General features: G+C 49.1%; 1 protein-coding gene across 2 annotated transcripts in view; it reads right to left on the bottom strand.

Moving 5' to 3' along the window:
• The window catches only part of TNFRSF8 (TNF receptor superfamily member 8), a 63,902-nt gene that overhangs the window by 23,810 nt on the left and 15,531 nt on the right, over positions 1–24,561 (bottom strand). For both annotated transcript variants that reach the window (XM_075906322.1, XM_075906321.1), the window contains exon 2: positions 7,122–7,212. In XM_075906322.1, coding sequence (XP_075762437.1) covers positions 7,122–7,212 — 91 coding nt within the window. The remainder of the gene's footprint in view (positions 1–7,121; positions 7,213–24,561) is intronic.

Genomic DNA, 24,561 nt, shown 5'->3' with positions numbered 1-24,561 from the left:
AGGAACAATTTCCGCGCTGGCCATTCGTCCAAGAAAAACAGAAACTACCAGACATTTTACATGTCTGGTATTTTCTGGGTTTTTTTACTGGACAGGAGCTACAAATAACAGACTGGGTGAAAACTGGACACCTGGCAACCCTAGAGGGACATTTGGTACGAACTGAGCCTACGGGCCATGTTTGCCCTGGGAAAGGGGACAGTGACCCAAACTCTGGGGACTTCTGGCCCGTCGAGGGGGCATGCCCCGCGACAAGGGGAACTTGGAGAGGAGCGCTCCACTCTCACATGTGTGGAAGGAGGCCCGATTGGAGTCTCTCTAGGGCAGCTGCTGTGGGGAGCAGAGGTGAGCTAGAGGCACTTCTAAAAAGGTCAATATCCTAAGCAGCCTGTGTGGTGTAACAACGGCCCTGACTATGCCCTGAGATTAGAAGGGCTGCCCAACGCTTGACCGCAGGAGCAGCTGGGAAGTGGGTAACCACTACCACAGAGGAGACACAGTGATGCAGTGGCACACGCACGGTGAGAAATCCAAGCCACGGCCTGGGCCAAAGAGAGGGAGCCTTCAGAGAGGAGAGAAAGACTGCAGGAGAACAGCCCATCTCTCTCTGCAGCGCGCACCCCCTGGGCTAACAACGCGGAGAAAAACAGCCCACTTGCTACACCTCCTGGCAAGCACCGGGTGGGCGGTGCAGCTGATAGCATCAGTGCTATACTTAGCCAGGAGATGTCTGGTGGCATTTAATCAGTCACCCAGGTGGCTCTCACCTCCCACTGTCTGAGGCCAGTCTCACTCGGGTGCACCACCGCAATGCCCATGCTCAGGCCTGCAACGTGACCCTTTAAAAAAAAAAAAAAGCTCTTTTCTGTAGTGACCAGCTGTGCCAGGAATTCAGGCTGAAATAACGTAGCCCTGGCTCAGCCAGCCAGCTGCCCATGAAATCAACACTGCTCTGGGATTCTGCTCAGAGGCACGATGCTCTCGTATAGTGCAGCTCCCGGTCAGTAGTGCAGCAGGGGTGCTAAGGCAGCTTCTTGCCTCTCCTGGCACCACAGACCATGCTGCACCCTAGAAGCAGCCAGCAGCAGGCTCCCAGCCAATGGGAGCGCGGAGCTAGCGCTCAGGGCAGGAGCCAGGCCTGCTGCCGGCCACTTCTAGGGCACAGAGCAGTCTGAAGTGCCAGGACAGGCAGGGAGCTACCTTAGCACCCCCACTGGTCACCTGATCCCCCTACAGCAAGGAGATCCAGTGCCTGATATTCCAAGACTCCGTCGCGACCTGCAGTTTGAAAACCACTGACCTAGCAGACAGGTTCTGGGATGTACATATGGGGCGGAAGTTGGGAGACAGGGATTGGTAGCTGATGCTGATGGTGGTGGAGAATTGGGATGAGAGTGAGGAGCTGAGAGAGGACTGTACATGCTACTTGAATTCTGGCATTTCCTAACTTTTGAGGGTTTGACTTTGCAACCCAAATATCCTTTCAGGGTCATTTTGGCTATATGTAGGGTAAACTGAGGCAGCCCTAAATGTGCTAGTAGGCCTCTAAACAGCATAACTCCATTCTAGGATTAAGGCCTGGGAACACCAGTCAGGATAAGAACTGCAGACAGTAAAAGACCCTAGGCACCATAGCAATCACGTTCTAAAACACTTGGACAGGGTCTCAGTTGGTAATGTAACACATTTTGCTTAAGATAACATTCATAAAATTTGCTTAAACTGTCTTGCTTCACTCCTAGATAATAAGCCTGAGAACCAAGCGCTGCACCAACTTAAGGCCATACCCGCCTGCTATAGCAACATCATCTATGCAGACTAAAATGTTATTACTGTTTTGCTGACATGTTTTGGCATTTGAACAATAACCACCTGTATATTAATTAACGAGCTGTTACTTTGCAATGGGCGGAGATATTATGTAATCTTTAGTAGTTCTATTGGCTTATGTGCTCATTTCGTCTTGCTGCTAGACCTATCAAATCATTTTTCCTCCGTCCACCTGCTGACTATATAACCTATTGTATAGTGTTAATTAACCAGTGTTCACCAGGGTAACCCCTGCATGTCACTCCATCAGCTGGTGTAATAAATCCTCCGCTTGTTTTCACCTGCATCCAGAGTGTCCTGGTTTATTTCCAACACTATATTAATATAGAGTCTTTGTCCATGGCCTGTTCCCCTCTCTGATCCTTTTTTACACTATTCTCCCTCTACATTCCCACCTCCCTTTTCTTCTCTCTCCCTCTCTGCTCCTCTTTAACCTCCCTCCTTCCTTAAACAGAAGAGCAAGCCAACATCCATCAGGTACAAATCAAATTGAACAGCCCCCAGATCTGTAAAATAAACTAGCCCCTCTGAAGCTAGACTGACAGACACCAAATGAGGCTCAAAGAATCATAGCGCAAGGGTCACTAGTCTGAAGCCTTGCCAAGATGCAGGGTTTGTTGCATCTAAACTATCCAAGACAGTTGAGTAGGTTCCAAAGTGGGTAAAAGCAGCTTCTTTGGCCCTAATTTCTTGTTTTAATGCTGGGGTGGGGAACCCTGTTTGGGTCAGGGGCTGCTGACTCACGGAAAACAAAACCCTGTCAAATCCAGGGGCTGACGTGGCCCCTGACTGAGAAGGAGAAAGACACTCCCCACGTTCCCCTCGCACGCCAGAGCCGAGGAGTCCCAGGCTAGTAGATTGTGTGTGCACCAGCCCCGCAGGGGAGCGCAAGTGGGGAGCTGCAGCCCCAGTGCGGGCTCTCCAGTGCTGGGGGGGAGCCCTGAGCCTCAGAGGCTAGATTCAGGCTCAGTCCCCGGCCTTCGGTACCCTACCCCTGTTTTAATGGAAGCAGTTCCTCCTATTCCTAATGTATAACATCTTGGCTGGTCTCACACAGGTGGCTAGCTCCTGAGCCCTTTGGCATCGTCGTGACATCACCGGGTCACAGCACAGGAAGTCCTGCCATTGACCCAATCCAACTTCATGCAAATGCTTCCCGGCGAGCCCAGTGCCCCCGTGCACTAACCAATAAATGTCACAAATTTCCTTTTGAGAAAAAAAAGAAACATTTTTGCACAGAGGGAAATACCACTCAATGCCCTGCCCACTGAAATATTCTGGCCAATGAAGCGAGCTTCAGGCATTTCCAGGACTCGGTCTCTCTAAGCCATTTCCTGTTTCTGACCACAAGGTTCGTTACTCTTCATGAGTCACAGCTGGCTTCCGAGCGGTCTGCTGCTTGAGCTGAAAACAGGCTGCCCACCTCCCTGTACCCTGGAGCACTTTCTGAACGGTTTTGACTCTGAAGAAAGTGACAGAGTTTCCCGTCTAGTGTTTTCTGTTTTTATGGCCTGTGATCAGATGCAAATTTAGCGTCATGGTTTTACTGGACAGTTTGAAATGTTGCAGAAGCAAATAGTTGGGTCCCATTGTCATACAGCGCAAAACACCAGCAACTCACTACGGCAGTGTTTTACACTTCCCCTTTGCACGGGTGTAAATGACAGCGCAAAGTGCAGGACAGGGCAGAGTCAAGCTCAGTGGCATGCAAATTAAGGTCCCAATCATGAAAGGTCCTGAGCACCTCCAGTGAGGTGCTGAGGGCCTTCAATAGCGGGTGGCATAGCTCCTCAGCAGACCAAGTCCTCAGAGTATGTTTACAACATGGCGACGATGTTGGCATAGCTACATCATTGTTGTGGCGCTGGCATAAGCCCGTAGTAAAGACCTGATGGAAGGGATTGTTGCATTGACATAGGAGCTAAGGTTGCCAACTTTCTATTGGCACAAAACTGAACACGCTAGCCTCGCCCCTTCCCTAAGCCCCACCCTTACTCACTATATTCCCTCTCCCTCTGCAGCTCACTCTCCTCCACCCTCACTTTCACTGGGGGGCGTGGGGGCACTGGAGTGTGGAAGGGGGTGAAGGCTCTAAATAGGGGTTGGGGCTCCGGGTGCAGAAGGGGGCTCCGGGCTGGGGCAGGTAGTTGGGGTGTGGAAGGCAGTGAGGAGTCCATCGGGGGGGGGGGGGGGATGTACTCTAGAGTGGAGATGGGGATGGAGGGTTTGGGATGAAGGAGGGGGTCTAGGCTGGGGCCAAGGGATTTGGAATGCAGGAGGTGGCTGTGGGTTGAGGCAGGGAGTTGGGGTGCAGAAGGGGGTGAGGGCTCTGGCGTGGGACCAGGGAGCAGCAGTTCAGGGTGTGGAAGGGGCCTCTGCTGTGGTAAGAGATTGAGGTGCAGAGGAGTTAAGGTTCTGGGCTGGGGGTGCAGGCTCTGGGATATAAGAGTGAGCTCCAGGTTCGGGGAGAGGCTCAGGCCTGGGTCCTGTGTTGCAGGAGAGGGCTCTGGGCTTGGGGGGGGGGGGGGGGTGGGTCTTATGTGTAGGGCAGGGGGTTGGAGCTCAGACTTACCCTGAGTGGCTCCTGGTCAGCTGCACTAAGTCAGGCTACCTGCCTGTGCCGGGACACCACGCTATGTCCCAGAAGGGACCAGCAGGTCCAGCTCCTAGGTGGGGCAGGACAGGGTTCTGCCGCACGGCATGTTCACTGCTCTCCCACAAGCACCACCCCCTGCTGCTACTGACCGGGAACCGGCCAATGGGACTGTGGAGCCAGTGCTCAGGGTGGGGTGGGGGGAGAGGAGAAGCATGCAGAGCCCTGGGCCCCCTTCCTTAAGAGCTAGACCTGCTGGCCACTTCCAGAAGCAGCGTGGTGTGCCAATACAGGCAGTAGCCTATCTCGGGTCCACAGCGCCGCCAACTCAACTTTTAATGGCCAAGGCCCCTTTTTGTTACAGTCAAAAACCAGACACCCGGTCACCCTAATAGGAACGTTGTCTCCCTGCACAAGGATAGCGAAGTCAACGGAAACGTTCTGCTGTCAGCACAGCTGGGCCTATGCCGGGGGTTAGGTCTGCACAGCTCCGTTGATTGGGGAGGGGGGATTTACACACACACACACACACACACACACACCACCACAACTGATGTAGCTACGCCGACCTAAATTTTAAGTGTAGACCAGGACTTAATGTCTGTCCTGCACGGACAGAACCATCAATAGCTAAAAACGAGCCGCAGGACAGGCTCTTCATATTAAAATCACAAGAACAGTCACACTGGGTCAGACCAAAGGTCTCTCTAGCCCAGAATCTTTTCTGCCGACAGTGGCTAATGCCAGGTGCCGCAGAGGGAATGAACAGAACAGGGAACCATCAACGGATCTCTTCCTTGTCGTCTATTCCCCACTTCTGGCAAACAGAGGCTAGGGACACCATTCCTGGCTGTCCTGGCTAGTAGCCAGTGATGGACCTATCCTCCATGAATGTATTTAGCTCTTTTTTGAACCCTGTTAAAGTCCTGCTCTTCACAACCTCCTCTGGCAAGGAGTTCCACAGGTTGACTGTGCACTGCATGAAGAAAAACTTTATAGTGTTTGTTTTGAACCTGCTACCTATTAATTTCATTTGGTGACTCCTAGTTCTTATATTAAGGGAGCACGTGAATAACTTTTCCTTAGTCACTTTTCCCACACCAGTCATGATTTTATAGCAGTGGTCCCCAATCCTTTGGGGCGTGCACCGGGCGCCTGGAGGCAGAGCCATGCATCCGGGGGCGGGGCCATGCATATGCCACACGTCTGGGGGTGGGGCCATGTGTGCGTTGCGAGCAAGGCCGGCTCTAGGTTTTTTTACTGTCCCTAGCAAAAAACAATTTTGTCCACACACTGCCCCCCTCCCACACCTTGCACACTACTGCAGGACAGGCACTGAGGAGAAAAGCATCCCTTTCACCTTGTAGCTCTTTGACTCCCACCATGCCCTCCAGCCAAATCCAGCCTACGTCTTGTCTCCCCTCCACACACATCCCAACCCCCCCCCCCACACACACTCAGTTTCCATCTTCTCTCCCCTCCCAGGCAAACTCTACCCCTCAGTGACTGGACGCAGTCTGCCCCCCCTTCTATCCTCCACATGATCCACCCTGCGCCCTCTCTTCCCTCCCAGCCAAACCCAATCACTCCTCTCCCCTTCCCTCCCCACTGGACCCAGTCCGCACCCCTCTCCCACTTCCCCCCACTGACCGAACTCCGTCTCCTTTCCTGCCCCCCACCAAACCCTCACGTCCCCTCCTCCCAGCACGTGCACAAACATTGGCGCACCCTGAGGAAGGGGTGAAAGTGGCACAGGTCCCCCTGCGGATGCGCGTGGACACAGCCGGGAAACAAAGGGCAAGGCCAGGGACACCTCTCCCCCCCTCCTCCCAAATCTCTGAGCCGGGGCAGGTGAGGCCCCGTCCAGCAGTTCCTTACCGCCAGACCTACCACATGAGGCTGCTGCGCCCCCCTGCACATTGGGCTGAGCTGGCTGGTGCCAGTCAGAGGAGTGCAAATTATCCCCAGGCGCCAGAGTCTGCTTCATGGATGGGAGGCTCCTTTGGGCATTTCCCGCTCTGCTGCTGGTGGGTGCTGGGCACCGGAAGCTGTGCTGGGAAGGTGACTGGAGCGGCGCGTGGCCAGTGCTCCTGCCGGGGCTGCCCCGCCACGACGCCCTCTCGCGCTCACTAGAGGGCGCACTTTTCTCCCTGGTGCCGGCGGAAGGCAGCCCCGGAACCATGATGTCATGGCGCCTCAGCCAATCACAGCAGGGCTCACTGCTGGCCCATCGCTTGCTCCGCTGCCCCGCCCGTTGCCTTGGGCGGGCACAGGGAGGCCTGCGTCAGGCAGTAAGGGTTAGGAATTCAGGAGTTCTCCGGCCAGTGTCTCTCAGGGGCGGCCGGAATGCGGCCCCTGGCCATGTGCCACACCAAGCATGTGCTTGGTTTGCTGGTGCCTAGAGCCGGCACCTGGCGGGTGCACATAAGTGCCCCGGCGGGCACCATGGCACCCGCAGGCACCACGTTGGGGACCACTGTTTTATAGATTTCTATCATATCCCCCCTTACATCATTAGGAAGGTATCTGCCCCCAGACCTGTTGCTCATTCATAAAACTGTGTGCTGCACCCTTATGCAGTGAACAGAAAGAACTACCCTGCCAACACACATATACATATTCCCTAGGGCATTTATCACCAGTAAGATGTGCCGTAACATGTGCCTATTAATTGTTACTGAGGTACAAATATACTGACCTGAGGGACATCGGTAGCAGCAGCTTTTTAAAGTTTCATCATAGAACCAGTTATTTAGCACATCACAGGAGCGGGCTGAGGTAATCAACATCTAGAAAATCAAAAAGACCAAAGACAGCATTAAAACTCCAAAACAGAGGCATACAATGCAGCATACTTAGTCATTATTCAATAGGCACCCAATACAAGACACAGAAGAGCCCATCTTCATGCAGCTCTTTTCTGTGAATGAGGAGAGGATGTGAGTGTAGGAACAGGATGCTGCATAGCAACCCACCCATTTGCCATTTCAGTGCTCAAAAACCAAACCCTTCTTGCTTTCAGCGACAAACAACTGCAGTAATGGTCATAGGTGCAGGAAGTCGAGGTGCAGGGGCATTTCAGCACCCCCCCCCGGTTTTGTACCCACCTTCAACAGCCCCAGGTTCTGGCCTCTGGGTGGCCCCTGTGGGTCCCACCATCCTACGATCTCACGGGCGCTGCCAACTCTTGGGGCCTCGTCACCCATTGCTCCTGTCTCTGCGGGCTCCACAGCCCACTGGCCCTGCCAGCCCCAGCATCCAGGCCACCAGCTCAGAAGGTTCCTCTGCTGTCTGGGGTCCTGCCGTCGGCCTGGGGCTCTGCTTCTGCCCTCAACCCAGGGATCAGCAGCTGCCCCCAGCTTGGGATGGCAAAGGACTAGAGTTGTCCAAGGACTGGACTTGACACCATCACCGGGAATGGCTTCCGGTCGTCCAGTCCAGCAGATTAGGCAACTGGCAGAGGCTGTTCCAGCGCCTTTGGTAATGCCTTGGCATGACCCCCTCCCTGCTCCAAACCAGGACTTTGGAATAACCAAAGTAGAATCCCTAAGGAACACATATCCAGTTTTAGATGTGGCATTCACTAGACTTTGGGGCCTAGTCAGTGCTCTGTAGTGATCCAGCCAGAATGGACATGATAAATAAAATAAACTTTTTACATTAATAATCAGAGTATTATTTCAAGGCACCTGGTGACCTGGGCCACTCACAAAAGACACGTGCCATCTTTGTCAAGGGTCCTTGAAATTCATTTTTAACACTTCTGCTGTTTCATTAAGCCCCTGGTGGGTCCAGCAGCCTCCTCTCCTGTATATCAACATAGTAAATACATACCTGCGTACCACTGCTTAACTGGATATAATCCAGCCCACAGACCTGCTTGAGGTTCAATTGTTTTGCTGGTAACGTGGGAGGAGAACCCATGCTGGCATCAGTGGTAGTTTGGGCCGAGGAGGGAGCCCATAAACCCTTACACCCATGCCAAGTTCCACTGACTTGAGCAAAACTTCTCTTGTGCGTAGAAGGTTTTCAGGAGCAGCCTCTGCTCTGGCCTTCGTAAAAAGACACAGTTGTGAATTGCCTCAAGATGCAGATAAGCCAGAAGGCAGCCGCTCCTTGTGCACCAGCACCTGGCTTGGGGCAAAGTGACGCAGAGGCTGGGAAATTTCACTCCTACAGAGCTTTTGATGAGATTGTTTGAACTTGGCATTCCCCCTTCTTCCCCTGCCCCTCCCCGACTATGGTGATCTGAATTCCATTTCAGCAACAGGTGGAAAGTGCACAATCATCTAAAACAGGAACTTGTCTGAGAAAAAGATGGAACAGGCAAATCCACAATAGACTGCGCTGCTTGGCAGTGGTTGGCGAGGTAACAAGGACTTCAGGAAATCTACAGTGTATCAACATCTCCTTGGCTTCCGTGGGAGAATTTTCTCCCGTCCTTCGACATAGAATCATAGAACTGGAAGAGACCTCAGAAGGTCATCAAGTCCAGCCCCCTGCTCTAGGCAGGACCAATTCCAACTAAATCAACCCGGCCAGGGCTTTGTCAAGCCGAGACTTAAACACCTCTAGGGATGGAGACTCCACTACTTCCCTAGGTAACCCATTCCAGTGCTTCACCACCCTCCTAGTGAAATAGTTTTTCCTAATATCCAACCTGGACCTCTCCCACCACAACTTGAGACCATTGCTCCTTGTTCTGCCATCTGTCACTACTGAGAATAGCCTCTCTCCATCCTCTTTGGAACCTCCCTTCAGAAAGTTGAAGGCTGCTATCAAATCACTCTTCGCTTCTGCAGACTAAACAGACCCAAGTCCCTCAGCCTCTCCTCATAAGTCATATGCTCCAGCCCCCTAATCATTTTGGTTGCCCTCCGCTGGACCCTCTCCAATGCGTCCACATCCTTTTTGTAGTGGGGGGCCCAGAACTGGACACAATACTCCAGATGCGGCCTCACCAAAGCTGAATAAAGGGGAATGATGACATCTCTTGATCTGCTGGCAATGCTCCTCTTAATGCAACCTAATATGCCGTTAGCCTTCTTGGCTACAAGGGCACACTGTTGACTCATAACCAGCTTCTCATCCACTGTAACCCCCAGGTCCTTTTCTGCAGAACTGCTACTTAACCGGTTGGTCCCCAGCTTGTAACAATGCTTGGGATTCTTCCATCCCAAGTGCAGGACTCTTCACTTGTCCTTGTTGAACCTCATCAGATTTCTTGTGGCCCAATCCTCCATCACACTTCACCCTTCTCCAGTGCCTGCTGTAGACAGTGCAGAGGGCTTTACCACTGACCTCGCGCCCATAAGAATGGCCACACTGGTTCAGACCAAAGCTCCATCTAGATTAGTATCCTGTCTGCCGACAGCGACTAATGCCAGGTGCTCCAGAAGGAATGGACAGAACAGGTAACCTTCAAGTGATTCATCCCCGTCACCCAGTCCCAGCTTCTGATAGAGGCTAGGGACACCATTCCTGCCCATCCTGGCTAATAGCCGTTGATAGACCTATCCTCCATGAATGTATCTAGCTCTTTTTTGAATGATGTTAGTGTCTTGGATTTCACAATATCCTCTGTCAAGGAGTTCCACAGGTTGACTATGCGTTGTGTGAAGAAATCCTTCCTTTTGTTTTGTTTTAAACCTGCTACCTATTGATTTCCTTTGGTGACCCCTGGTTCTTGTGTCATCTTCTGAAGCTCAATATCTCTTTTCTACAGATTAGGAACCCAGTGTCCTAGGTCAGGCAGCAGGAACAATAGGGAAGCCTAGAAGGGTCTGTCTACAGTGCAATTAAAAACCCATGGCTGACCCAAGGCAGGTGACTCGGGCTCAAGTGGCCTGGGCTAAGGGGCTGTTTAATGCCAGTGTAGATGTGTAAATGATACCTGGTCTCGGAGAGGGTCACAGAGCTCAGGTAGCAGCCCAAATGGATGGACTGCAGTTAACGCAGCCCCATAGCCTCAGTCCCAAGAGTCTGAGTCACCCAGCCAAGGGTGGCTAATTGCAGTGTAAACACGTCCCCTGGAATGAAACCCAGGAGCTGTCAGTCAAATGGCAAATCAGTAGGAGAATTGGAAATAGAATCTCTCTAACCACTTGTACATGCTACCATCTAGAGAAGGAGGGGGCAATCATTTTGTGTGGGGGGGGGCAAGAATGTGGTAAGCGGTCAAGGGCCGCACTCTTCCATGATACTAATGGAGAGGGTGTGGGGCCTGGTTGGAGTTTGGGTGAAGAGGGGGTTGTGACCTGGGGCAGAGGATTGAGGTATGGGTGCAAGAGGGGGAGCAGAGGCTTTGGGTTATGTGGGGTAGAGCAGCAGGAGTGGAGGGCAGAAGAGCGGGGCTGGGGTGCCAGAATCAGGGTCTGGCCAGGAGACACTTACCTGGGCGACTCCCAGCCAGCAACCCAGCAAATTCCTTGCCTTCCATGCCCTGGCAGGCAGCTCAGAGCAGCTGGCTGCAGGGCCATGTGCGTCCGAAAAGCTGTGAGCCTGAGGGGCGGGGATACAGGAGCCAATGGGAGCTGCAAGATTGGGGCAGGGTGTGGGGGCAGCACGTGAAACCTATTCCCACCTCCTCTAAGCTAAAGCTGCTCACAGACAAACCGGGCCCCGCAAGTGGCTTTTCTGAGGCGGGTACCTTATCCATGTGTGGGGGTGGGGCATGTGTGGGGGCGGGGCAGGCAGGAAACCTGACTGAGGCGCCCATTGTGCCCATGGGCTAGATTCAGCAGCTTGGCAGGCTGTATTTTGCCTGGCCCTGATCTAGACACAGTAATAGAACCAAGAATCCTGCTCTAAATACTAGGCCTTAGGAAAAACAACTTCCCTTATTTTTTTTCTAGCCTGTCACATAAGGAAACCACAGGTGTCAAACTGACCCAAGAGGCTGCCTCAACTCATAGAAAGTGGCAGTAGGGTCTCCTTGCCTATCCATCAGGAGTACCTTAGCCTCAGAAGGGCTGGCTAGCTATTTTAAGCAGTGATAAAAAGTCTCAGAGGCGTAGCCATGTAAGTTTGTAGCTTTCAGCAGTGATGACAGTCACATTTCAGGTGGAAGATCACTTAGGGGTCACTCTAGTGTATTAACTAAGACAGGGCTACTATAAGGTGGGTGCATAACTGGTTATATAACCGTTCCCAGAGAGTAGTTATCAGTGGTTCACAGTCATGCTGGAAGGGCATAACGAGTGAGGTTCTACAAGGATCAGTTTTGGGACCAGTTCTGTTCAATAGCTTCATCAACCATTTAGATGATGGCACAGGGACTACGCTTACTAAGTTTGCAGATGATACCAAGTTGAGAGGGTGCAATTGGTTGGAGGATAGTATTGTAATTCAAAATGATCTAGACAAACTGGAGAAATGGTCAGGTAAAAAGGATGAAGCTCAATAAGGATAAATGCAAACTACTCCACTCAGGGAGGAACAACCCGTTTCACACATTCAGAATGGGACGCGACTGTCTAGGAAGGAGTACTGCAGAAAGGGATCGAGGGGTCATAGTGGAACACAAGCTAAATATGAGTCAACAGTGTGACACTGTGGCAAGAAAAGCAAACATGAGTGTGGGATGCATTAACAGGAGTGTTGTAAGAAAGACATTAAAGTAATTCTGCTCTACTCTGTGCTGATTAGGCCTCAACTGGAGTATTGTGTCCAGTTCTGAGCATCATATTTCAAGAAAGATGTGGACAATTTGGACACAGTCCAAAGAAGAGCAACAAAGATGATTAAAGGGCTAGAAAAACATGACTTACAAGAGAAGACTGAAAGAACTGGGATTGTTGAGTCCGGAAAAGAGAAGACTGAGAGGGGACATGAGAACAGCTTTCAAGTACATAAAAGGTTGTTGCAAGGAGGAGGGAGAAAAATTATTCTCCTTAACCTATGAGGATAGGACAAGAAGCAATGGCATGGTAGGTTTAGGCTGGACATTGGGAAAAACTTCCTAACTATCAGGGTAGTTAATCACTGGAATAAAGTGCCCACCATTGGAGATTTCTAAGAGCAGATTAGACAAACATCTAATGGTCTAGATGGAGGTAGGTCTTGCTATGAGTGCAAGAGATTGGACTTGATGACGTCTCAAGGTTCCTTCCAGTTCCAGGATTCTATGATTTTGCTGTGAAGTGGATTAGAATGGAGCCCAGTTTTTCTACCCCATTTTTAAAAGACAAATGAAAAAAAATCTACAGTTGGTGGCTGTATCTAAGTCCTGCTAGACTGGCTGTGTGTGTAAATTCTCTGGAAAGTCGCTGATGAGGGCGGCGTTTCTATTCTTTCCTGGTTCTCTGATGAGATCTGACTTTGGGCTGCAAGTGACGTTCAGCATAAGATCAAGCTGAGCAATGTCCCTTGAAATGATGCATGCCACACGCACCCTCTTCCATTGAATTTCCTCGGAAGAGTGCAGGAGATTTTCCTAACTTAATTAAAGAAGAAGATTTTTACAAAGCATAAAATATTGAGCATACAAGAGTAGAGTTTACTCTTTGTGTACCGATCTCATAGAACTGGAAGGTACCTTGAAAGGTCATTGAGTCCAGTCCCCTGCCCTCACGGCAGAGCCAAGTACCATCCCTGACAGATTTGCCCCAGATCCATAAACGGCCTCCTCAAGAATTGAGCTCATAGCCCCAAGTTTAGCAGGCCAATGCTCAAAGCACTGAGCTATACAAGTATGAACTCATTCTTGAGTTACATCTGGGTGCCGGTGAGCTGAATCTGGACCACTGTCTAATAACTAATATATTATTGCCCATCTGCAAACAAATGTGAATCCACAAAATGGTCTGGTAGCACTTTATAGACTAACAAAACATGTCGATGTTATCATGAGCTTTTGTGGGCACAGCCCACTTCTTCAGCTAATATCTTTATGGCTAACCTAGAACAACGTTTCCTCAACTCCCGACCCCTTTTACTCCTTCTCTACTTACGCTACATCGATGACATCTTTATGATCTGGACGCATGGCCAAGAAACACTGGAGACATTCCACAGAGATTTCAACAACCTACACCCCACCATCAACCTCAGCCTGGACCATTCTACACGAGAGATCCATTTCCTGGACACCACAGTACAAATCAGCAATGGAAAATTAGACACCACTCTCTACAGACAACCCACTGACTCATACAGTTACCTACATGCTTCCAGCTCCCATCCAGAACACACCATACGATCCATCATCTATAGCCAAGCCCTTCGATACAACCGCATCTGCTCTAATCCCACTGACAGAGACCAGAAACTTCAGGATCTCTACCAAGCATTTATAAACCTCAACTACCCACCCGGAGAAATAAAAAAGCAAATTGAAAGAGCCAGACGAATACCTAGAAACCATCTACTTCAAGACAGACCCAAGAAAACCAACAATAGAACACCACTTGTCATCACCTACAGCCCCCAACTTAACCTGTCCAACACATTATCAATAAACTACAGCCTATACTGGAACAGGATACTAAACTCCGAGAGGCTCTGGGAGACAGACCCATAGTCTCCTATAGACAACCACCTAACCTCAAGATGATTCTTACCAACAACCACAGGACATACCACACTAATACCAACCCTGGTACCTTCCCTTGCAACAAACCCCGCTGCCAGCTTTGTCCACATATTCACTCTGCTGATACCTTTATTGGACCTAACCAAGTGAGTTATTAGATCAAGAACACATATTCCTGCGCATCCAGAAATATAATTTATGCTATCATGTGCCGAAAATGTCCATTTGCTATGTACATTGGACAAACATCTTAGACACTTCGCCAAAGGATCAATGCCCACAAAACAGATATTAGACAGGATCACAAAGAAAAAACAGTTTCTTGCCATTTCAACCAGAAAGGACATTGTCTCAACGACTTAATTACCTGCATCCTGCTTCAAAAGCCTTTTAAGACTACACTTGAAAGAGAATCCTCTGAACTGTTATTCATGCTTAAATTCGACACTTTACACCTGAGTCTGAATAAACAATCTAATTATCTTACCCATTATAAAGATAGCTTCCCCAATTATCACCTCTAATATCATTAGCTCACAGACATTTACCTTCCCTCCCCCCATCCCCTTTCTGTTCTGAAATTTGATTTGTCCTTTTCATATGTGTTCATTTTTTTAAAAATTGTATCCTTTGGTATATATGGTTGTGACTATTTTCTTCCACTATTTGATCTGAGGAAGTGGGTCTGGCCCACGAAAGCTCATCACCTAATAAACCATCTTGTTAGTCTTTAAAGTGCTACATAGTCCTGTATTTTGTTTCAGCTACACCAGACTAACTACTTCAGACGACCGGAGTTTTTGTGAATCCATTACTTAATACATCGTCTTTCCAGTAGAGGGCAGCGGCCTGCCAGCTTACTGCTTTTTTGCTGCATAAAAGCCACAACTTCCCAGCATGATCCACTGTCAAGTCCAGGTCTGAAAATGACACAGCATAACAACATGCACTCCGCCCACCCTCACCACCCACGATAATAAACTTTACTCATTGTCGTCTAAGCAGCTGCCAAAATTGTGCTGAGTCTGCAGAAAAAACATTGTGAAATGTGGTTTTTTTTTTTTAAAGGCCAAGCAGGGTTTCTCAACCATATAAGCTCTTTTTCTGCTGACCCACCATCCCTATTTCTAGGCTTTACACCAAGCATCACTGACGGTTTGCCACTTACGCTATTTCTCGAGAATAATCTTTACTCATCAGGCTCGTTCAGTGGCAGTGGGCATCACAGTACTAACTCAGGCACTGCCTGGCTCCATCAGCAGCAGTCAGCCTCCCATTTTCATTCCCTCAGCTATCCATTCCTATTTCAACCCATACACAGCACTGCTGCATCGTAGAGTTCTGTTATGTATGTCAGACAGAACAACGACCCTTGAGAAGCGATAAACGGGACTCTAGTCCAGGCCATGCATTTTGCCGCACATACCCAGTACCTGTAGCAGCAGCAAACGATTAATGCCAGATCAAGGCAGAAAAGCAGTTATATAAGCAATACCAGCAGCAGGGAAATGATGTGGGCTTCACTTTTTAACGTGTGCCAGGTTTTTGGAAACCTCCGTTTCAGAATTTCACACTTCCGTTCTCAAAAACGTACCGTGACAACCACAAAGCCATGTGGGCCGAAGGCAAGTGTGTGTCCAAAACCGAACAGCGTGTCTGGTAAGGAGTGGTGTGAAGTGCTGTGGTAGTGCACATTAAAAGTTAGGAGGCCAGCGAGATACTTGTACGAACTGAATGCTTCGGGGAGGACGTGGCTGAAAGTTACACACGGGAAAGTGAGTCTGCAGGCAGCAAGGATGATGTAATGTACACCTCCTTCTTCTTGCCTCTGAGGATGTAATTCACAGCACAACATGAATTAGAGCCAATGCACAGAGGGGATATTGAAATGGGTCAAAGTTATATCTTGGTAAGTGGGTTTGAGAGGGTCTAAACTTATGTAACACACTCAGGAAGGGTATGTCTACACTACAAAGTTAATTTGAAATAACAGTAGTTATTCTGAATTAACTTTAATAACATCTACACAGGCAAACCGCATTTTGAAATAAATTCGAAATAGTGGAGCCCTTATTTTGAATTTGGTAAACCTCATTCAACAAGGAGTAATGCCAAATTCAAAATAGCTATTTTGAATTAAGTGCTGTGACACTTAATTTGAAATAGGGGGCCTCCAGCCCTTCCCAGAGAGCCCTGGTGGCCATTCTGGGCACAACCAGGAAAGCTTACTCTCCTCTCCCCCAGCCCTGGAGACATTAAAGGGGTAGATCCTGGCCACAGTGCCTGTGCCAGCTCCAAGCCTGCCAGCCCAGAGCCAGCAATGACCATCCTGACCCAGTGGCCCCAAAACATGATCCAGCAAGCCACTGGCAGCCAGCCCTCTACTGCTCCCCAGGAACAGTCTGCCAGCTCCCAGGAGCCTGACAGGGGCTGCAGAAGGCGGGCACCTTCCTGGTCCAGGGTGGAGATCATGGATCTTACTCAGGTTTGGGAGGGATGCCCCCAACGTCCATGATCTCAGCCCTAGACGGAGGAATGCGGCCGTCTATGGCAGGATAGCTGCCAGCCTGGCCACCAAAGGCCACATGCGAACCCAGGAGCAGGTTTGCATGAAGGTCAGGTTGGTCCAGTGAGACCCCCAACCTTCCCCTTCCCCCTTCTTCCCCTTGCTTCCCCCTTCCAGCTCCCTCCTCCCAGGTTTCCTCCTCCCCTCTCCCACCCTCTTTCTTCCCCTCTTCCCTCCTCCTTTTCCCAGTCTCCCCAGAAGTCCATCCCCCCCAGTTTTGTTCAATAAACCCAGTTTCTATTTTTGAACATACGTGTCTTTTATTTGACATCAGGAAGGGGGGTTAGGGAGGGGTAAGTGGAAGGATGTGAGGGAGGAATGAGGCACGAGCCCCTGGTGGGGAGGACTCGGGAGGCTCTGAGGGGTGGACGCTCTCCTTCAAGGCCTCCTGGATCCTGACATTCCCCCCGATGGACCCCCCGGATGGCAGCCTGCAGCAAGTGCAGCCGGGCTGATGGCAACGACCCCACGAGCCACATCGGCGTGTCCAGAGGCAGCTCTAGCTCCATGTGGCTGAGTGCTGTGATGTCCCAAGTGCGGGCACTCAGGGTACTCCAAGACAGGACTGCTTTGCTGTCCCTTATCGAGGTAGACAAGCAAGTGGGGAACTCTGAGAACTGTCTGTCCGGGGTATGGGTAGGGTCCCTTTAAGCACGGAGTTCAGTTAGCCTCAGGCAGCAGCTCCACACACTAAGTCCCAACCTGATGCCCTGTCGGCACTGGTTCTGGCCAGCCTTAACTTTGGTTCAGGGTCCACTCAGTGTGGAAGCGCTATTTCGAAATAGTTTTTATGTACTGATGTGTTAATTTCGAAGTAGCTTATTTTGAATTAACTATTTTGAATTAAGTGAATTAGAAAGAGTGCTGTAGTGTAGACATACCTGAACAGAGGGTGTGAGTTATCCCATCTTAATGTCCTTAAAACACCCTTACCCATGTGTCACTTTCAATCACCTGTGAATCTGCTTTGATCATGGCCCAGGATCTACAATGAAGGATTGGTTGATTTGATTTTTTAAATGAATCCAGAGTTTTCAATCAGGGTGAAGGACTTAGAAATAAATGATCACCGAGATAAGACAATAGATTGATCACAGAGATAAGACAATGAAGCTAAATTACTTTGCCTAGCCAGTTTAAAGGGAAGCAAGTCTCTGAGGAATATAAAGACAAAGACCATAAAGAATTAACGAAGTTATTTGGGCATAAGCTTTTGTGGGCTGGAAGCCTCTTTGTCAGATGCATGAAATGGAAACTTCAGTTTGGGAGGGATATAAACACATGCAAAAATGTGTGAAGGGTTATATACACATGTGCAAAGATATTTACACATGCAAAGATACTATGCAGAGGAACAGTGCTGAGGAGGTCAATTCAGTCACGGTGGATGTGGCTCATTCCCCGCAGTTGACGAGAAGGTGTGAATACCAAAAGAGGTAGGGCCGGCCCATAACATTTTGTCACCTGAGGCGGGGAGCTCAAATGACGCCCCCATGCCCCCTTGTTTGGGCCAAAACTTTGAAAGGTCTCAATTCTGCCGTCTTCCTGTTCTACACCTCTCGTGGTACTGCAGAGAGAATACACATGCACCAGCAGCAGACACAATTTTCTACACTCTGGGTCCTAGTGGCGCCCCACCAAAATCTGGCCACCTCAGTTCACCTCATGGTAAGGCCAGCCCTGAAAAGAGGGGGAAATTACTTTTTGTAGGCGGGTTCTCTACATAGTGTGTAACACACCCATCTTTGCATGTGTATTTATCCCTGCCAAACTGAAATTTCCATTTGATGCATCTGACGAAGTGGGCTCCAGCCCACAAAAGCTTTTGCCCACATAAATGTGTTCATCTTTAAGATGCCACAGGACTCCTGGTTGTTTTTGCTGAAACAGATTAACCCAGCTACTCCTCTGAAACTAGGCAGAGTGCAAAGGAGGCAGGATCTAAGGTGCTGCTAGAAATTCTCTCTCTCAGTCAGTGATCCTTAGACCTCAGTGGTTCAGGAGCCATTATAGTTCTTTTCATTTCACAGTAGTTTTCATTTGCATACAAGCCTCAGTCTGAGTATCACTATGCTAGGTACAAAGACCCAAACCTTTTAGTCTGTATAGTTTGAAACACGGTACAGAAACCTGCCAAGACACTGCAACATCTGCTGAAGGAACAGAGCAAAAATTTCCTGGTGCTAACATAGAATCCAAGGGTCGGAAGAGAGAGACCTCAGGAAGTCATCAAGTCCAACTCCCCTGCTAAAAGCAGGACCAACCCCGACTTCACCACCCTCCTAGTGAACTAGTTTTTCCTAATAGCCAACCTAGACCTCCCTCACTGTAATTCGAGACCATTGTTCCTGGTTCTATCATCTGTCACCACTGAGAGCAGTTTAACTCTATCTTCTTGGAATCCCCCTTCAGGTAGTTAAAGGCTGCTATCAAATCTCCCTTCACTCTTCTCTTCTGCAGACTAAACAAACCCAAATCCCTCAGCATAGGTCATGTGCTCCAGCCCCCTCATTATTTTGGGTGCCCTCCGCTGGACCCTCCCCAATGTGTCCACATCCTTTCTATCGTGGGGGGCCCAGAACTGGACACAGCACTCCACATGTGGCCTCACCAGAGCCAAATAAAGGGGAATAATGACATCTCTGGATCTGCTGGCAATGCTCCTCTTAATGCAACTTAATATGCCATTAGGCTTCTTGGCTACAAGGACACAATGTTGACTCATATCCAGTGTCTCATTTGCTGCAATCCCCAAGTCCTTTTCTGCCAAATAGCTGCTTAGCTAGTCAGTTCCCAGCCTGTAACAATGCTTGGGATTCTTCCATCCTGATTGCAGGACTCTGCACTTATCCTTGTTAAACCTCGTGAGATTTCTTTTGGCCCAATTCTCCAATTTATCTACCTCTCCCCCTAACTTAGTGTCATCTGCGAACTTGCTGAAGGTGCAAGTCGCAGATGTTAATGCAGTGTCTGTACTTACCTATGACGTTTCCAAAACTGTAAACTGAATACACTGACTCCTCAAATTAAATCAAGACCAGGGTTTAAATTTCTGCTTTCAAAGCAAAAGTAGAGGCCAGACTTCCACTAACATCAGCAGAAGATGTGTTCCCCCATTAGAGGGCAGAATTCATCATACTTTATTTCTTAGCCATCCTCATCCCTCCAGGTGCCATTCTCAGACCTGTGCTGAAGCAATTCTGCCTTTAATTTACATTTTCACTAGGACCGGTCAAAGATTTACCATCAAGTCTTAATTTTGGCCAAAAATTGGGTTTTCACCTGAACTAAATGTTTATAGAAAGTGACTGCTGTATCAAAAACCAGTTGATTTTTGTTGCTGTTTTCAAAAACCTAAACATAAAAAATTATCTGAAAAAAAAACCAAAAAAACCCTAAACCCAAATGACAAGGGACCTTTCAGTTTGCTGAGGAAAGGTCAAAATTCTCCAACATACAAACATGGACAACAAATGATGGAGTTTGGGTTGTTGTTTTTTTAATTTGTCAAAATTTCTTCAGAGAAAGTAACAATTCCAAGCAGCTATCATTTTTACCATCCTTTTGTGAGAACTTATACATGGAAAAGAGAGAGAGGTCTCACAATATGGGTAGGACAATTCATCTCCTCACTGCAGCTCAGAAAATGCAAGTTAAAGAGAATCGCCTTTCTGCCTTTTCTAATCCAAACTGTTTTACAAATCATGGGTGTGTTTTTTTGCGGAAGGTTCGGTTTCAGTGCTAATTCTTTGCTCTCATGCAGTACTTCTCACCCGTGGCTCTCAAAGCATTGTATGTCAGTAATTTAGTGTCATTTTATAAGAGGGGAAACTGAGGCACAGAGCTGCGCAAGCTGATGGAGCCAGGTGTGTGAACCAGATTTCCTGATTCCTAACCCCAGGATCTGCCCACTGCAGCACAATGCCCATTAGAAAACATCACATAGGGCGGTGTGCTGGGAATTCTCTCTTTTAGCTAACCCCCATCAAAAAAAACCCCTAAATTCTAGTACAAATATAATTATGGGACATCAGGCCCCCTGACAGGGGAGACAAAGAGGGCCACTGCTCTGGGGCCTGGTGATGCAAAAGGGCCCAGTGCCCCTTGCTATCACTGCTGCAACCACGGCAGTAGCAGCCAGATCCCTGGGCCCTTTAAATCGTAGGTGGTGCGGCATGCTGTGTGGCCCACTCCTGGCAGCACTAACGGCTGCTATGGGGAGGTGCAGCGCTCTGTGGAAAGCACCAAGGGCTGCCTAGCTCCAGCCCCGCCCCTTCCTCCTGAGGCCCTTCCCCTCCTGGGGGCACAGAGCAGTTTCCCCCCTCCCCGACCTTGCCCGGGGGCCTGGCAGGGCGGTCGGCCCCACTGAGTGCTTTCTTTCATGGGCTTCCTTGATTTGACTATTATGTTGGATGCTATTGGGACTGTCCCTCTAAAAATCCAAACCTCTGATCACCCTACCATAGTGCATTACAGCGGAGACCCCAGCCTGCATGGGCCACTGGGCGGGGGGGAATGGCTCCGCCCTCCCAGAAGGGGTGGGGCTTTGGTGAGTAGGAGCTGTCTGAAGAGCTGCACGGCACACAAGGAGCAGTGCCCCAGTGAGGGTTGCCAGGGGTCTGGTTTTGGCCCGGACAGTCTGTTATTTCTGGCCCCCGTCCGGTAAAAAAAAAAAAACAACCAGAAAACACATTTCACATATCCGGTATTTTCTGTTTTTCTTGGACAGAAGAACAGTGGGGGCATTGTTCCCCTGCTGCATAGCGTGGGCAGGGGGAAGCGAGGAGTGCGGGGAGTCTTAAAGGCACAGCGATCTTTTGTTTGTTCTCCCATTGGGGATTTTTTTCCTTTTTGCTCAACCAAGTTTTTTTAGGGCAACTAGCTCCCCTTTGTCCCCCACCTTGGTGGGCCTGGTCCATTATATGCAAAGAGTCCAATGATGCGGTTTCCCAAGGGTGGTTTTCCAGAGACTATCCCCCAACACTTATTTTTGCCCCTTTATCCTGAAGGCCTCATGGCCGCCGCTCATTTTCTGATGATAGAAGACTGGCCAGTGCTGCCGGAGGAACCATCCAGCACAGTCCCAGGGAGGATGGGACAGCAAAGCATTTCCTCATATACTGTCCCCACCTCTGCTTTCCGGAGGGGAAATGTCACATGCCTGACCCTGAATCATGAAATGTTTGCCATGCAGATCCAGAAGGATTTCTTTAGAAGAGAACAGGGATTGTACAGGGCTGGCCACAAATCTCTCGGCTTCCAGAGAAGCACAACCAAGGTTATGAAAGCAGCGCTGAGTGACTTCTAAGGAAAGTAACTTTGTCAAAGGCCACCTCTGTTCTCATTGGCAAGCACGAGTGTTTTGCATGCTTGCAGCTTACATACTGCTGTCAGAATTTGGGGGAAATCCCTGTCCAGATTATGAGCAGGACATTCTAACACTGCAAAAGGACATTCCACAAGTCAGTTTCAAAGCCAGTCATTTGGGGCAAGAGGAAAAAAGGGGGGAATGTGCAGCCTAGCAGTTCCGACAGGCAGCTGGACTTCTCTGGCTCCTTCGTGTGCCATCTACCTGGATGTTACCTTCACCATGCGATATGTGAGGGTACAATGGAGCCCATGATTTCTATCCTCTAAGTTCTATTTCTGCCTATTTTATTTATGTTTTAATATTTTTAAAAGGATGTTCTTAAATGTAAATTGGATGTCTATTTAATTTAAATGCATTTTTCTTGATAACAATAAACCTATTTAAATTTGAAAATAGGACAAACCTATGTTAAGGCCTAAACATCTAAAGTCATTTCAATTACATTTAGGTAACAAATAAATATTCCAACAGCCCTCAGGCACGGCCAAAGTTTTTAAAGAAAGTCAGACAGTGAACTGGGGGAACTCACTGGCAAATTATTGGAACGAGAGTTTACTGAAGTGCTAAACCAGTGGTCCCCAACCTTTCGTGGCTGCCGGGTGCCCAGGGGCGGGGCCGCTCACATGCCGGGCATCCGGGGGCGGGGCCACTCACGCGCCGTGTGCCCAGGGGTGGGGGCTGCCCACACACCCTGAGCCCAGGGCTGGCACCACACATGTACCACGTGCCCGGGGCAGGGGCCGCCCATGCGCCACATGCCCAGGGCCCGCACCACGCACGTGCCATGCACCAGGAGCGGGGCAGGGCCAGCCCAGATGTTTCGGCGGGCGCACATAAATGCCCCAGCGGGCGCCATGGCGCCCGCAGGCACCGCATTGGGGACCACTGTGCTATACCAGCAGCTGTACCCTGCATTAGCCTTTTAACTGTTGGTACAGGTTGGACCTCCCAAAATCAGGACTCTCTGCTCCAGCAACATCCGTGTCTCACAGGCCCATGGATGTTCCTGGACTGGGGAGTGCTGGCTGGGAGCCGCAGTGGCAAGAGGACAGGTGGCTGGGAACCCAGTGGGGTTGAGATCAGGGCTAGAGCTCTGGTATCACATCCAGGGCCGCATCAGCTGTGGCAGCCCTGGTAGCAGGGTCGGGGCTGCTGCAGCCACGGCTGTGGAAGCAAGGCAGGCGGAGTAGCTGGGGCTGGCAGCGAGGACGGGCGGTGGGCTGGGGAATCGATAGCAAGGGACCTCATCTGCTCTAGCAAATGGCTTTGTTCAAGACCGGTCAGGTCCCAAGGGTGCTGGACCAGAGAGGTCCAATCTGTACAGAGAGAATTTTCATCATTTCTGTTTATTCAACTAGTTTGTGCAAAGTTCAGAAATCGATTGGGAGACGGAAAAAAAAACAAGGAAAGCTATTTTTCTTTTTCCAATATATGAATAAAAATTAAGTGTGGGTGGATGAACTCTACTAGTTCTACATTTGGAAGGACATGGTGATCAGAAACTATGAGTTCAGTTCACTATATAATACTTAATTTGTTGTTTTGAAGTACTTAGTTTCCTTTCTTAGGTACCCAGCACAAAGGTAGTGGTTATATTAATAATTCCTTTTAAAATGTCTTTTTGAGCATTTTTAATTAAATTCTCACTTCCATCCAAATGCAGCTTGTGACACAACTTGCCATTTAAAAATTAATCATTGCCTATGAAACAAGAAATATATCATCTACCGTTTTCTAACATAATAAAAAAGGAAAAATTCAGAATCTGAATAAATATTTGTTAAAGCATATAATTACTTAAATAAATACAGTGTATCCTCCTGCAAAATGAAAAGTAACACCAAACTACACCAACCCGTAAGAACGGACCTTTCTTCATGAAAATAACCTAAAAGTACAAATCATAGACCACTAGAACTGGAAGGGACCTCGAATCCAGTCCCCCTCCCTCACGGCAGGACCATGCAAAACAAGATTAAAATCAAAGCTTTAAACCAAAGTTTCCTGTTTCATTATTTAAATCATCATAACCCACCCACCTTCCTCCACCCTCCCCCCCCCCCCCCCCGTGATTTTAAATCACTGTTCTCAATGGCATGCAAAATTGTTTTGTGCAGTGGCAGGCTATCAAAATGTGGGAGTGGAGGGAAAAGGAAGTGATTTAAATCAATCCACCTTCCTGGCTCTACCACTGTGTGGCCATCGGTGACTTACTTACGAGCTTTGTGTTTCTGTTTACCAATCAGAAGAGAGATCTCTTATTATTTGTATGGTGGTAGAACCTAGAAGTTCCAGACACAGATGAGGCACCGAGTGGAGGGAACCACACAGGGAATCCAGGCACAGAGTGGAGGGAATCACAAGGCGACCCTTGACGTGCAAGCTAGGGCCCTGTTTGTACAAAAGCTAAAGACAAATGATTCCTGTAGTGTAGGGGGAAGAGTGACAGTCCAAAGAAAAACCCACTTTACCCAACTTCTAAGGAACCCATTTGAGGACAGGATCTCAACACAAAAAAATAATATCTAATGGCCTTCTAGATGTAAAGGGTCCAAACACTGAGCAAATGTGCATCTTGTAAAATAGTTAGTAAGAAACTTGGGAAATGCAGTCGATCTAGTACACTTGGATTGCAGCAAAGCATTGGACATGGTAGCTGGCACCTAGGA

This window comes from Pelodiscus sinensis, chromosome 23 (genome assembly GCF_049634645.1).
Source record: "Pelodiscus sinensis isolate JC-2024 chromosome 23, ASM4963464v1, whole genome shotgun sequence".
NCBI classification, from domain to species: Eukaryota; Metazoa; Chordata; order Testudines; family Trionychidae; genus Pelodiscus; species Pelodiscus sinensis.
This window is presented reverse-complemented; position numbering and strand designations above follow the sequence as displayed.